General features: G+C 49.9%; 4 protein-coding genes across 4 annotated transcripts; 3 read left to right on the plus strand and 1 right to left on the minus strand.

Annotated features, from left to right (window-relative positions):
- Window positions 1–562: 562 nt before the first annotated feature.
- On the plus strand, window positions 563–1,365 carry Asppvi_005464 (putative acetyl xylan esterase (Axe1); the record flags this gene model as incomplete). The annotated part of the gene is made up of 3 exons (XM_043301386.1): window positions 563–913; window positions 962–1,141; window positions 1,198–1,365. The coding sequence occupies 3 exons, from the start codon at window positions 563–565 to the stop codon at window positions 1,363–1,365; spliced, it is 699 nt and encodes a 232-aa protein (XP_043157321.1).
- A 1,271-nt stretch (window positions 1,366–2,636) lies between these two features.
- On the plus strand, window positions 2,637–4,329 carry Asppvi_005465 (uncharacterized protein; the record flags this gene model as incomplete). Its single annotated transcript, XM_043301387.1, has 2 exons — window positions 2,637–3,131; window positions 3,208–4,329. The coding sequence occupies 2 exons, from the start codon at window positions 2,637–2,639 to the stop codon at window positions 4,327–4,329; spliced, it is 1,617 nt and encodes a 538-aa protein (XP_043157322.1).
- Window positions 4,330–8,303: 3,974 nt separating this feature from the next.
- On the plus strand, window positions 8,304–11,648 carry Asppvi_005466 (uncharacterized protein; the record flags this gene model as incomplete). The annotated part of the gene is made up of 8 exons (XM_043301388.1): window positions 8,304–8,578; window positions 8,638–8,674; window positions 8,733–8,797; window positions 8,850–9,105; window positions 9,137–9,621; window positions 9,818–10,032; window positions 10,756–11,141; window positions 11,196–11,648. The coding sequence occupies 8 exons, from the start codon at window positions 8,304–8,306 to the stop codon at window positions 11,646–11,648; spliced, it is 2,172 nt and encodes a 723-aa protein (XP_043157323.1).
- Window positions 11,649–12,601: 953 nt separating this feature from the next.
- Window positions 12,602–13,876, minus strand: Asppvi_005467 (uncharacterized protein; the record flags this gene model as incomplete). Its single annotated transcript, XM_043301389.1, has 1 exon — window positions 12,602–13,876. The coding sequence occupies one exon, from the start codon at window positions 13,874–13,876 to the stop codon at window positions 12,602–12,604; it is 1,275 nt and encodes a 424-aa protein (XP_043157324.1).
- Window positions 13,877–14,516: the final 640 nt, after the last annotated feature.

Raw genomic sequence — 14,516 nt, forward strand, 5'->3', positions numbered from 1 at the left:
TCGTGAAACGCAGGCTGTTTCTGCGTTGCAGAATAGTGCAACGCATGCTGTTTCTTCAGAGTTGCAGAATCAAGACAATTCGGCAGAACAGGGCAATTCCCCATAGTACCTACTGCTTGAGACTGGAACATGACCAATCCTACCAGCTGTCCCGGAATATTTACCCCATAGATGCCAGTGCTTCATTGTATCAGGCCAGCTCTGTTGCAGGGGTGTGGATTATAAGCATTCTGGACATATCGTGCGCTCTTTCGCTGCACGGCTAAAATCACTGTCGACCCCAGGTCTTGGGACATCTTTTGAGCCAATTCGTCTTTGGAAGCAGTTGATCCAAACCCTCTTTCTCGGGGCAAAGGAACAGATTCTAAACAGGAGATCGGACGACAGGACAGACAAGTGGCATTGTATATTCGCATAACGTGAGGGCTCGTCTAGGGGGATCAGGTCTATAAAAGAGATCATCAGGACCATCGATCGTTGCGATCCCAGAAGTTTGGCCTACAGATTCCACAAGCTCTTTCAGATCCGACTATCTGCCTGTTTCTCAATATCCTTGGCAAGAATGTTGTTCACAGCAGTGACTCTCGCTCTTTTGGGCCAAGCTTTGGCTGGCCCCGTCGAACTTCAGGAACGACAGAGCAGCTGTCCCAATATCCATGTCTTTGGTGCTCGCGAAACCACCGCACCCGCCGGCTATGGTTCCTCCTCCACTGTTGTCAATCTGATCCTCAACGCCTACCCAGGCTCCACCTCCGAGGCGATCAGCTACCCTGCTTGTGGCGGTCAGTCTTCCTGCGGCGGAGTCAGCTATGGCAATTCGGTGGTTGCCGGAATCAACGCTGTTGTGAGCGCCGTGAACTCGTTCCACCAGAGATGTCCAAACACCAAACTGGTCCTTGTCGGATACTCTCAGGTATCTTCTCCATATTGAAACCTCCAAACACGTCTAATTCTGTGGCAGGGTGGTCAAATCATGGATGACGCCCTCTGCGGTGGTGGCGATCCAAACGAGGGCTACTCCAACACAGCCGTCCCGCTATCCGCATCGGCTGTCAACATGATCAAAGCGGCTATCTTCATGGGCGATCCTCGCTTCGTCGCGGGTTTGCCGTACAATGTCGGCACCTGCAACGCGGGTGGCGTAAGCAAGACCTTCCTTGAGTTGTGATGTTGGCTCTAACCACTCCCCGCATCTAGTTTGACCGTCGTCCTGCTGGCTTTAGCTGCCCATCTGCAAGCAAGATTAAGTCGTACTGCGATGCTGCCGATCCATACTGTTGCAACGGAAACAATGCCAACACCCATCAAGGCTACGGAACCGAGTACGGACAGGCAGCTCTTAGCTTTGTCAAGAGCAAGCTCTGAGCTCGAGCGGCTCGGGAGGGGGTTCGGGAGGTCGCTCTGGTGGCTCTGGAGGCTCGGGCGGTTCCGGTGGAGCAGTTGCCCATTACGGTCAGTGTGGAGGTCAAGGATGGACTGGCGCCACCTCGTGCCACAGTCCCTATACCTGTAAGATAATCAGCCAGTGGTCTCTCAGTGCCTGTGAGCCTGACCGACCGAGCATTGTGGTGCGTCACAACTCGTGATATTTGAAGGATATGGCTTATTGGATAGTCTTATGAGGTATCTGTCGTCTTCTACTTGCTTCTTTTTGCGCGATATATCGTTTGTCAGGACCGAATATTCCGCAAAGGACAAATATGAATCATGCACAAAGCCGACAAATCCAAGGACAGATATGGTACCAAGTAAGATTAACTGATACCCTCGATGTCTGATACGTATACCCGTACGTGGAAGTAGGTGGCTATTGACATCGGCTTTGACAATGAAAATTGATAGTTCTGACTTCCACAAGACATGATAATAAGCGGTAGCTTTCGTACATCTTGCTGTCGGCCATTTTCCGACCGAGACCCATAAGACTGATAGGCAGAAATGGCATTTTGTTACGCTTTTCGGCTACCGAGGAGAACAAAGGGGGAATTTTTCCCGCTGTAGTTGGGTGACAGATGCCTCTGGATTTGGTTGGATTTCCCGCAACTTTAATCGTGGATTTACATGAATCTGGGCCAATCCACCCGTTCTTTTGCCTTCTAGGATTGAGAAATCTGCGTATCCGTGGAATGATTCGTCAGACTTTCAAAGCATCTCCACAATCATGGGCCACTGAAATGCGGGGGATATGCGGGAAACTTGGCCAAAGAAGGACAAAGTCTTTCTGCGGAGGGCGGAGACTGGTCAAGTGGCTGGGTCGTCCGGGGTAGAAGTCTGGGGTAGGATGGCCTCTCTAGTCCTGCCATTGTCCAATGACTAACTTTTGGTTTCATGTCCAGACATCCCAGTCCAAAAGTCTTCAAGGAACTGACAGGTCCTCCGACCATATGGCACTTGGGGGTCCTGGAGTGGAATTTGCGCCCGCCCCAGTTACGTCTGGAGGTTTCAAGATTGAGCCAAATTACATCACCACTGACGGACCGGCCTCTGTCTCGTCGTTTTCAATAACCGATTGTCGCTATATATATCTCCCAGATAGAAGGGACTGGAGCGAGCAACCTTTCCGTCTTCAGCCATCCTCATCTCTTGAGGTCGATTAGCTTCTTCTGCACTCCACTTGCCATCTCCACCCCCTAATCATGGTCCATGACCTCGAGGCTAGCAAGCCCTCCCTGGATGGGAAAGAGTTCCCATCCGCGGAACATGTCGAAGGAAATGCTGTCGGTATCGTTCATGCATTAGACCCTCGCCAACTCGAATCCCTGCCTTATGGTCCCAGCGGATTCAAGGGCATCTTCGGCTCCAGGTATGTCTTTGGCGCAGCTTTCCTGGCCTCCATGGGCGGGTTCTCCATGGGATACGACATGGGAGTCATCTCCATCATCAACTCGATGGACAAGTTTCACGCGGTGTATCCGCGGGCCGCAAGTGCCTTTGGCAAGGGATTCATGACGGGGATGCTGCTGCTGGGTGCATTTGTCGGCTGTATCTTCATGCCATATCTGGCAGATCGGATCTCTCGCAAATGGGCCATTACGGTTATGGTCATCGTCTTCAACCTCGGAGCCATTCTTCAGACGGCCGCCACCAACTACGACATGCTGGTCGCGGGTCGCTTTATCGGAGGCATTGGGGTTGGTACATTGGCAATGGTATACGTTCTACTCCATCGGCAGTGTTTCCACCAAGATTAATGGGTGAAAATCATAGGGTGCACCGCTCTATATCTCGGAAATCTCTCCACCACACATGCGAGGCACGCTTCTCGTCCTTGAATCCATCTCCATCACCCTGGGAGTCGTCATTGCATTCTACATCACTTACGGTACCAGAAACATGGCCACTGAAGCGTGTTTCCGACTGCCCTTTGGTCTGCAAATGGTGACAGCAACCATACTTGGCGCTGGCATTCACTTCTTCCCGTACTCTCCTCGGTGGCTTGCCTTGGTCAACCGCCTGGATGGCTGCATGTCTAGCCTGTGTAAATTGAGAGATCTCCCAAGCAGTGACGAAAGAATCCAATTGGAATATCAGCAAATTATGGCCGAGATCAAGTTCCAAAAGGCCGTCCTGGCCAAAAAGCACCCTGGTGCATCCGGCATCAAGCTTGAAGTTCTTTCCTGGATGGATCTCTTCACCCGGAAAATGTGGAGACGCACTGCTGTCGGCATGGGTGTTGCTTTCTTCCAGCAGTTCTCGGGCATCAACGCTTTTATCTACTACGCGCCAACACTGTTTGAGTCTCTCGGCCAGACCGCAGAGACATCCCTCATTCTCTCTGGTGTCTTCAACGTTCTCCAACTCATCGCAGCTATTGTCTGTTTCCTCGTCATTGAAAAGGTAGGCCGGCGCCCTCTCGCTATCTTCGGTGGCTTTGGCACTGCAGTGGCCTATATCATTATCGCGGTCCTTTCTGGTCTTTACTCAACCTCCTGGGCTTCGCACACGGCCGCCGGCTGGGGCTGCGTTGCCATGGCGTTCATCTTTATCCTCATCTACGGAGTCACCTATTCGCCACTAGGTTGGGCCCTCCCATCCGAGGTTTTCTCGACCACGTCTCGATCAAAAGGTGTCGCTCTCGCCACATGCACTATCTGGCTGTCAGATTTCATCGTTGGCGTTGTCACCCCTTCCATGCTGGCTGACATTGGCTACCGAACCTACATCTTCTTTGCAGTCATGTGCTTCCTGGCAGGTGTCTGGGCGTTTTTCCTGGTTCCTGAAACGGGTGGGAAGACCCTCGAAGAAATTGACGAGTTGTTCGGTGATTCCAGTGCGAGGGAAGAGTGGCAACTTGCTCAGGAAGCAATCCTGGCTGGAAGTACCAAATAGGTAGGTTGGGTTTTGGGTTATGTGTAACTAACACTGCGTTGTGCTATTAGGCAAATAGTATGGTTAGGCAGTTAGGTCGAGATTTGTGCTATACCATGAATGAAATAAATAGTACTATCTCTAGACTTTGTCCATGCAGATACGCGTAACCATGGACCAACCCTACTCATTATGCTCGATAGCTACAGTTGTGTTGCCTGGAATAGTGATCATTTCGTACTAGGGGACTTCTAAAGTTCTCTAGGGACATTGCTTCTAATGCATAATTAGCACACATAGATATTGACTGCATCCAGTATTTACTGGAGTAGTTCAGTCTGTATTTCCTTCGCGAGACCAGCTTCAAATAGTCCTCCTTCACTTTATATCTCCTCGCTGTCTCGCTTCTCATTTCTTGCCTCCTGCTGCCCGCCTCTTTCTTGTGATCAGATTTAGGACGTGTTTTTTCTCCTAATTTCAACGAGCGTATACCGGAACGGATATATGGGTAGTGGTTGCCAGTGGGAGCAAGCCACGATAGATTTCAGATTTCGCAGGTGAGATGAGCTCAAGGCTCTTGCTTTGGGGCAATATGCATCATTGCTAGCGTATATTTAGTCTATTAAACGCTCTTGGGCGAGTTCCAGGAGCTCTCACCTGTCTTGATTGAGGACAATACTGATGTTGATCGCTTTTGCTGATCGGGCGGGCAGAGCGTCTTGTCACTGGTTATCGAGGCTGTCTCGATTTGCAGAAGAGAGGCCTTCTGCCGTTCCTTCTCCTGTCTTTGTTTATACACCATCTGCAGTTGGTCATCGTCTGAGATGCTGCGAAAATTAGGAAATCCTAAAGGCATGATGCGATGATGCTACAGTCAACAATCAGAAGGCTGAAATCAAGATATGCCAGTCTTTTAAAGAGCAGGACCTGGAGCACAAGATATCTGATATTTAGAACAACTTTATCTGTGCCATTTCCTAGACACTATATAGTACACGAGATCAGGTGTGCCGGTTGACGTAAGCGCGGGCTCTAACAGTTCTGTCCCCAACAGTATGAGTCAAAATGATGTCTCACAAGGTTGGACAAATAGAAACGCATAATCGAGACAATTATATTGCTTTGCCTGATATCATGCCTGGTTTATGTATGATCTAGTGGTAGCGGCTATAGACCGCGCAGGTAAATGGTGGGCAGTGCTCGTATAAGAAACCTTCAGATGACTCACGTTAGAGTTCTTGACAATGAGGATGACGCATAGATGAAGGTCTCTCTTTTACTGATCAAGGACGAAAACAGAGGTCTCGAAGTTCTTGTAAGATGGTCAATAAGCTTCTCTCCACAATAAGCAGCCCAGTCTTGTCTTTAGGCCCACAAAGCTTGAATTTGAATGACGTTCGATAGCAGGTGCAAACTAGAGCCGGTCTCTGCAGTCTGGCCCTTTTTAGTTGCCCACGGTATATCTCATGTTACATGGCTCATTCTCTCCCCTCGGGGACCTAAGTTTGGCCGGTCTTGAATGCGCGACTACCGACAGAGAGGACATGCTTAACTTGTTGTCACCCAGAATATGCCTATCATTTCTACTTTGCTAGAAATTGTCGTCTAGACACCTCTTTGGCGTAGTGGATTTGAATGGCTGACACTTGCTTACTACTTGAACTGATTGAACTAATCTACCTGATAAATTATGAGCACTAAATAAGGCAGCATACACAAGACCTAAAGCCCTTATTTCATATCACCTTGCAGTAGCATTTAGGACATGATTATCGGGGGGTTTACAGAGTGAGCGAGAGAGTATACCAGCGGGTATCCATATGCAATCTACGAAACATATCTGATGTATGAGGATAGTTATCGGTATGGGTAAGTATTGTGGTGAAGAAGCACTTCAACGCCTAGAAGAAAGGAAAAATATAAGTTCTCTTCCCAAAGGCTGTGGTCCTTGACCTTAATATGTCCGGCGTGCCCAGAGAACTTCTAACTTGCACATAAAGTGTCATGCATTTCCCTCACATTCTTCATGGCTGCGTCATCTGAGATCCAACTATGCTGCACTCCACGACATATTATAGGAGTTTACAAGTGCCAGACCCAAAAAGAGCCAAGATGATGAGGCATCATTGCTTAGATTGAGTTGAAGATTGTTGAACAGCAGCTAAAAACTGCTCAGACTCCGCTTCGAAAAAGAAAAAGCGGTCGGAGAACTGTGGTCCAAGGTGAACTGACTCTGATGCTTTCCTAAATCAGAGCTTCTAGCCTTGCTTGCTGGCGGACTGTGCCTTTCTGCATAGGGTTGATTCCTTGCTGCGGAAAAACGTGCACTTTTCTGAGTGCAATTCCAACGACACGTCTACCATGCATTACTAGTCTAGGAAATCCGAGACGTTGAGAAAAGCAGGAGAGTGAAGATCTGGGCTCTCCCTTGGGCTTATGGCTCTCCGTATGGACTGCAGTGAGAGTACCTACATATCTCATTACACTTCAGGTTACTGTGTGTTGGCACTGTTGGGTTACTTCGAGGATCTGCATAGCTTTCGAATAACGTGAATCGAGGACAACATATCAGTATCTCGGTGGTATGCAATAATATTTTCAGCTCTCTTTTGGCTCATCTTTAATCTCATTATTCATGGATTATTCATTGACAGTGGAGCAATTCGGAGTCTTTGATTGAATTCTATTGGTTGAGTGGGCCGCAAGGAACAATTCTGGAAGGAATGCAGCCAATCGTAATAAAAGCCTAGACAGGAACAGCCCACTGACTGCACCAATCACATTGATTTGATCTCTCACGATCTGGATCCCGAGAGAAAAGTTTGAATTCCCGTCTGACCGCAATTTTGGAGATGGGGATGCAGCTGCAGATCGCTATAGGAGGCCAAAGAGCTCTCCACTCCGGATGGTCTGCTAGTCTCCGCGGCGCCTGAACTCGTTTGAAGAGGATTCAGGAGGGTGTTCCCTACTGGAGTGTTAACAGATACAAACTTTGGCTTGTATCCGCTGCATGCAAAGCTCCCGTGCTACACCCTTCAGCCACCCTGCTGCGGACCATAACTTGCTTGATTAGTAATCTGTGCCGCTTCCCAGGTGCCCGGTGTCGGGGAGAACGGAATAAAGGATTTTCGTTCCAGTCTAGAAGAGTCAGAAAGAGAGAAGGACAACAAAAGTACTGTTGCGTGAGTCTAGACATGTTTCTCCTTAATTAAACGACGGATGTACTACTCGATACTACCTTAATTTAGACCCTTTTCCGGTGGTCAAGTGACCCCAACTCACCATCCTGAATAATATCGAGGGCGGATGGAGACCTCGTAAAAACAACTATTTTTAGATTAAGCATCAGATAATCAGGAGACTGCCAGAAGGCCAGTTATCAAGTTATCGCCTCTGGAGTTTTGGTCTGGAAGTGTTAGGTAAAAGAAAAAGGGGCAAAAGGAAGTTCCTCGGGACTCGGAATTGCCTCAAAGGGGCGATATCGACTTGGCTCTCCTTAGCGATATTTAATCACTTAGCGGTGTACGGGGATAGACAGTCTTAGCCGGAAAACTTGTCAGGTCAGCTGAGACACTAAACAACAGCTAACAGATAGCAGTTCATCAAGACAACGAATGACAACTCATCCCGGTGGATACTGGATTCCCATCAGGGGCAAACTGGCAGAACGCCATTGCTTCCTGCGGGTCAATTGCTTCGGCTTGTGGGTATCGACCCAATTATTGTTGGATTTGGTCGATGGAACGGATCGCCTACCGAAAACTTTTCGAATTTTCCATGTGCGTGTGCGTGACCGCCGAGTCCAGATGGCTCCGTCTGGCATGATAGTAATAAATGTCAATCCGCGGTGGCTGATGATATTTATCCATTCCACCCTGTTTCGAGAGTAGAGATAGATCACTCGTCCCCCGTCAAACTCTCAAGCCAGCCTCAATTGCATCTCCGCTTGATACTCTCTCCCGTGGATACGCGGGGATCTCAATCCAATAGCCACCATGGCCTACGACTGCTACTGCGCCATCTGCGGCGTCGGCTTTTGTGGAATGCTCATTGAGACTCCCTCAGAAACAGGAACCGAGCGTCGGAGACGGTGGATTGAAAAGAGATCTCAAGCCCTCCAAGCGGGTCAGTCGATCGACCAGGTCCCCCAGGACGGTGAAGAGCCCGTTCGCAGTTACGACCCCAAGATTGTTGGCTGGGAGAATGTAGCATGGCTTTACAAGGCATACTGCCTCGGATTCAACCCTCAGGCCGCCTCGGGAAAGGGAAAGTGAGTGCCTGATGATCGCCTTTTGCATCGATCAAGGCAGATTATCTGACTATCATCAGGACATTTGTCTCCGGACCGGGTTATTATGCCGACGTTGTATGCTCCACCACCCAAGGTTTTATCGACAATTCAGCAGGCTTACCGATCATTGCAGGGAGAGATTGCCATCAAGTCTGGAACTGACGCTGTACCGGGTCAAGACCGGAATGTTTATACCTGGTTTGACCACCTATCCATCGAACTGGAAAGGATCTATTCTAATGTGATGCAGCTATGGCTCTGGGACCGACGACACCCCCGGACCAGTTATCCCCTTCCATGGATGCTGCTTTGAGATCCTCACTCGCGTCCTGACCGGCTCCACCGATAGCTCAGCAATCGACATGAAAGTACTGTACAATGTTATGACAGAGTTATCCAACGGATCCTCCTCCGCTCTGCGACTGAACTATGGCGACGACATTCGGCGGGCACAAGGCCGGTACTGGGAGTGCATCCCCGGCGCAGAGGCAAGCAGCCACGATCAAGTCGCGTTCTTATCATACTGACCAGTTGCAGTACTGCGCGACTCATCCAATCGAAACATCTGGTTTGGATGATTTGCTCAAAACCAACATGGCGACGGACGGCAAATTCAAAAAGTCATTCTCACACTTCGATCTTAAGGGCCGCTCGCCTGCCAGCCCCTTCGGCAAGCTTCCACTCGAACTCGTGTATCAGATCTGCTCATACTTGCCCGGTGATTCGCTCAAGGCATTGACTCAGGCATCACTGAGCATTCAGGTTGTCACTCAGGACAACTGGTTCTGGAAACGATTTATCCAGTGGGATATGCCATGGTTCTGGGAATTTTACTCTTCGCAGAACCCCAGGGATTTGCCGGCCGACGTCAACTACAAGCGCTTGTACCTGTGGCTGGACAAGATGACTGCTGCTCGGTACGGCATGGACGACCTGGCGCTCATTGGAGTTGCGAACCGTCGACGCATCTGGGGAGTTTGTGAAGAACTGGCCAGTCAGTACCACAAGGCTGTGGTAGCAGCGTGAGAGGATACCTGGCAACTTTGACGTTTCGAAACCCATAGTATGACTGATATTGCCGGTCGGCTCAATCTGTCGCTTACTTCACACGAAGCAAAACCGACCTCTCTCCATCCGATATCCTCTCGGAATCGTGGCAGGAGAGGGGATGAGGCCGCATGTGCTTGGAAGATTTCAAGGATTACTATTTCAAATCAGAACGAGATCATTCAACCAGGACAAAGCAAAGTTGCGGTCGCGAAGCGATGACCATTCTCTTGAAGCCGCGGAGGATGGCCTTGATGAGGAAATCGATTTGGAAGTGAGACGGCTCTCTCGCGCATTTTCCGATGCGAATCACATAGGACGAGCTCTCCGTGCTTGGTTGCGTCGCTTGGACCATATGATAACCCAACTCTACAATTGTCCGAATGGTGGGATTATCGAGAGATACCATTGATTCGTATGGAGGCAATGCAAGGGTGCAAGCGGGCTGAAATGGATCATCCTCTGTAACGGAGGAACATAGATCTGCTGGAATTATGGATAGACGGAGAAGATAGACTTATTTCTGTATTAATTTATAATAAACAATATATTCCATAGACTTTTGTGATGCATTTGTGATACTATGAAGCACGGAGGGTGTTAATGTGAACCATGTCTACTATACACTACGCAACTCATGCTGTCATATGAAATATATGGATATCTCGAATATAACTCTATTTAACGACACACTGGCCCTCGTCTGTGGTTCGAGGGCCTGGACTCATGGGTCCAAGAGACACTAATGAGGCTTCGAGTTGTCCCAATGCTACTGGACTACTAAAGTATTAGTGAATGGTACATCTAGTTGCGGGGTCAGCGCTAGTACGGATTGAGACTTGTGATGATGTGAGAGTGTTGCCTGCGAATTGATGGACCTCTGTCCTCCGTGTCTTTGTTCATAAAAAGGCCACAGGTTTCGGCCTCAAGCATCAATACGAGCCAGCAATAGGTCGATTCAGAAACAAGAACACATTTGGGGATCATGGCTGTCGTGCAAAGAGTCGCTATTTTCGGCGTAAGACCGACTGTCCAGCGTTCAATATGACCATAAACACGCCTACTGACCTCCCTACTGGCCTCTGGCAACTTTGGCACTCCAATCACAGCAGCCCTACGACGTGCGGGCTTCATAGTAACGATCATCACCCGCAGCGAATCAAAGGCGACGTTCCCGTCCGACATTCCAGTTATCAGAACGATTTACACCCTGGAGAACCTCACATCAGCCCTAGCGGGACAGGATGCAGCCGTCTGCGTGGTGGGTCCCGGCGGTATCGGGGCACAAATCACCATGATCGATGCCGCCGAGGCTGCAGGCGTGAAGCGCTTCATCCTGGATGACTTTGGCTGGGGTGACAATCCCAAGTCTTTGCCCGAGTTCAACGACATTCATGCGCATCGTCGTGCGGGATGGGATCACGCAAAGGCGAAGGCAGACAGTAATCCCAATTTTACATACACGGGAATCAGCACTGGGAATCCAATTGATTGGGTGAGTGATAGCGATTCATGTCATACTCTCGCCTCAGACTAATCAGCTCTCAAGGCATTGAAACGCTTCCCCCCGATGGGCTTCGATGTAGCGCACTGCTCGGCCATCATTTATGACTCTGGCACCGAACGGTTCACCGGAACCACCCTCGAGGGTATCGGACAGTCGGTGGTCGGCGTCTTGCAGCATCCAGGCGAGACAGCCAACCGCTTTGTCAAGGCGCAGTCAATCATAACCTGTCAAAACGAGCTGTTGGAAGCATTTCAATCTGCGACGGGCAAACAGTGGGAGGTACAACGAGCGTCCACGCACGCACTCATGGAGAACGGGAAACGCAAATTTCAGGAGGGTGTTAGTGGCTGGATTCTGGACCTGGTGGTGGCACAATTGTTCGACGAGGGCCAATCTCGGTGTCTTCTTGCTCAATCGCGAGAGGAATCAGATGCGGATCTATTGGGAATTGCACAGGAGAGTCCAGAGCAAGTGGCGGCCAAGGCTTTGGCTTAGAAGTGGTCTACAAGGAGACTGAAATCCCGGTTTGAAAGCGCGATCACCACGTTTATTAGCTTAGTAGCCCGAATCAAGTCCTGTGTTCAGCCAAGTCATGAAACATGTTGGCATTGCAACTGTTCCTAATGTTACTGCTCACGCTGATATCGGAAAGCCCTGATCACCTAAGCATCATTTCTACGATTAACCATCGGGGATATCTTCCGAGAGATGATAGTATTTATCTTGATCAATCACTGGCCTGCGCCCGCCCGTAGTTGCCGTGCCTAAGAGATGTGGGCTATGCATCTCGGCGGTTTACCCGATGCGGTCTGCTACTCCAGCTTCACGCATGCAGCCACGCTGCTCTCCCTTCGTCCCTACTTCCAGCGGTTTGAGAAATCCTAAAGCGCGGCCGCTATTATGCGGATCGAAGGGGCCCCGTACAGTGATGGACATGCCGTCGGTTTGTTTTCGTAATAGGGCCGGAAATCCCCACACTCGAGCTGAAACCTTTCCAGGACCGTGTCTTTCCTATTTCAGGTTAGCTATCTGCCAGCCTCAAGGGAGGCAGCCTACCAGTTCTGGTACAGTTCCCGGAATGCGGCGGCGGCCTCCCACGGCTTCACGTAATTCGGCCCTTGTCCTGCGTAGCCCGGCAAGGTCTCCGACATCAATCAGAAGAAGTAAGGCGGCGTGTTGATCAACCAGAATGGATTGGCCTTATTGGGCACTCTCAACGGTGGAGGAGCCGTTTGGCTTTTGATCATCCACAAGCAGCAGCTGGGAAAGAAGACCCCCCGGTGTCGGTCACAGCTTGGACCACCCCAGGATTGGATGAGCAGGGCAACGACCAGCCATGGGATCATATGATCTTTCAGTTCAGTTCCTGATCCTTTACATAGCTAGTTAGACAAACCTAGCTCATGTATAGACCTTGGGGAGAAGTTCAATGTAAAGATACCTGATATTCATTCTTTAGCAAACCGCTCCTCCGCTACCCTCTGCTGACATTCCTGAATTTCCATCTGCGTCCGCGCCTGCATAAAAACAGAAACCCGATAATCTAGTCCCGTGTCCCCGCCAAATGGATAATCACCTTCCGGAACCTCTGATCCATCAGGAGCCGGGATAGGTCCAGGACGCCGCCCGCGGGGGTACCTAGCTGACCAGAGTCCTAGGCAGTATAATCGCCAGAGGTCCCAAATTGGCATACCTAGTCCGCGCCATGGACGGGCATCCTGGATACTGCAGCCTTGGTGTATGGCGGGATGTCTACCCGTCCGGCGCTGGAAGGCTCTGAACCAACCGGCCATGCTATTCCGGTCGATCGATACAAGACCCTGGCCCCAAATATCCATAGGGACACCATCCTCATGGTCGGGAATTTCAGGCGGAGACGGAGGAGCCCAGACATCGAAACTGCATCGCAGTTGAGAAGCATTCGGCAGCTGAGAGATGAGGGGTCTCCCGTCGTCGGTCGAAGTGACCTGAGACTGTGTAGTGCGAAGGATACCATCAACCTCGTACAGACTCTCCAGGCATTCTGATATGGTCCGGAGTTCCTCCCTAACCACTGGGGGCACCCTATCCCAGTCCGTGACTTCAGTCCGCCAATTCTCGAGGTCACCTTGAGGCCAGTTCAGCCGGGCCCCAGCGATCGACAGGTCGGAATACAACTGCAGGTGCCAGAGCGCACGGTAGACCCGATACTCCTCAATCCAGGAGGGAGGGCCCGCGTCGCGTGGCTCATATTGTGCGGTGCCCGTCACTCTGTAAATGTTGGCCTCCGGAACTGGATACCCCTCATAGCGCCGCGGCTGAACCTTTCCGACACGGGCCAAAAGGGTGCTCAAACAGGCGCATGCTAACCGCTGTATGTTGACCGCAATAATCACCATCTCTTTTAGCATGGCAGGGGATATCAAAGAAGGGGAGGCTGTCAACAACAAAGAATGATCTCGAGCCATGAACTCAGCCAGGCTAGTATCTGCAAAGCAAGGCCGGCGTAGTCCCAGGGCCATGCGAAATTGGCGGTGCAATCCATGGCCCATGATGGGGTTCTTTTTGAGAATTGATTCAACCAGGTAAATGGCTTCAGGAACAGCTTTAGTGTTGGCGTCACCTGAAAAAAGCTCACCTATCCGCGGAGAGACTTGTAAGAGGCTTTCAAGACTGACCCAGTCTGCTGCATGTGCATTGATGCTGAGAAGAATTTCAGCTGGAAGGTTGTTTAGAGCTTCCATTGTCGCGATGAGAATCAAATATCAAACCGATCTCAAAATTCATAGAGAAAAGGTATCTTTGTGTTCCGGTAACTTGCAGGATAGGTTTTGGAACACCCCTCGAAGTGGATCATAGGTGTGCAGCAGAATCAGAACAGGTCTGAAATGCTCAGAATGCCCCTAGGAGGTACAGTCACATTACATAATATTTATACCCTGATACTTCGAATGGCCGGGGACCCACCTCTTTTTCTGCCAGATAAATACACATACGTATCTCCCGTAAAGTCTCCTATCCTTCATATTTGTGGCCAATCCATAACCTCCACATATAATAAGCGGATGGGAAAAGAAGGATGCATGTACAGCAAACTTGTCTTCTTTATTTTGCCTTACTGTCCTGTGGGGAGATTGTGCGCAATCCTAACCCAAGTGTATAATACTCAAGGGCACAACCGACGTGGAGAAGGACGGATGATACGGTCATTCCAGTATTGAGACTATCTCCACTGACAAGGTAAAATAGATCTTAGGAGCTTAAAGTAAAAGTCAGATTAATTCCTATCGCTATTTGGCTATAATAGAGACGGCGGGAACGACAGGATCTCCCCTACTTAATACCCATCGCCTATATTCGAACCATATCAGACTCTCAGACACC

This window comes from Aspergillus pseudoviridinutans, assembly GCF_018340605.1.
Source record: "Aspergillus pseudoviridinutans IFM 55266 DNA, scaffold_4, whole genome shotgun sequence".
Classification (NCBI taxonomy): domain Eukaryota; kingdom Fungi; phylum Ascomycota; class Eurotiomycetes; order Eurotiales; family Aspergillaceae; genus Aspergillus; species Aspergillus pseudoviridinutans.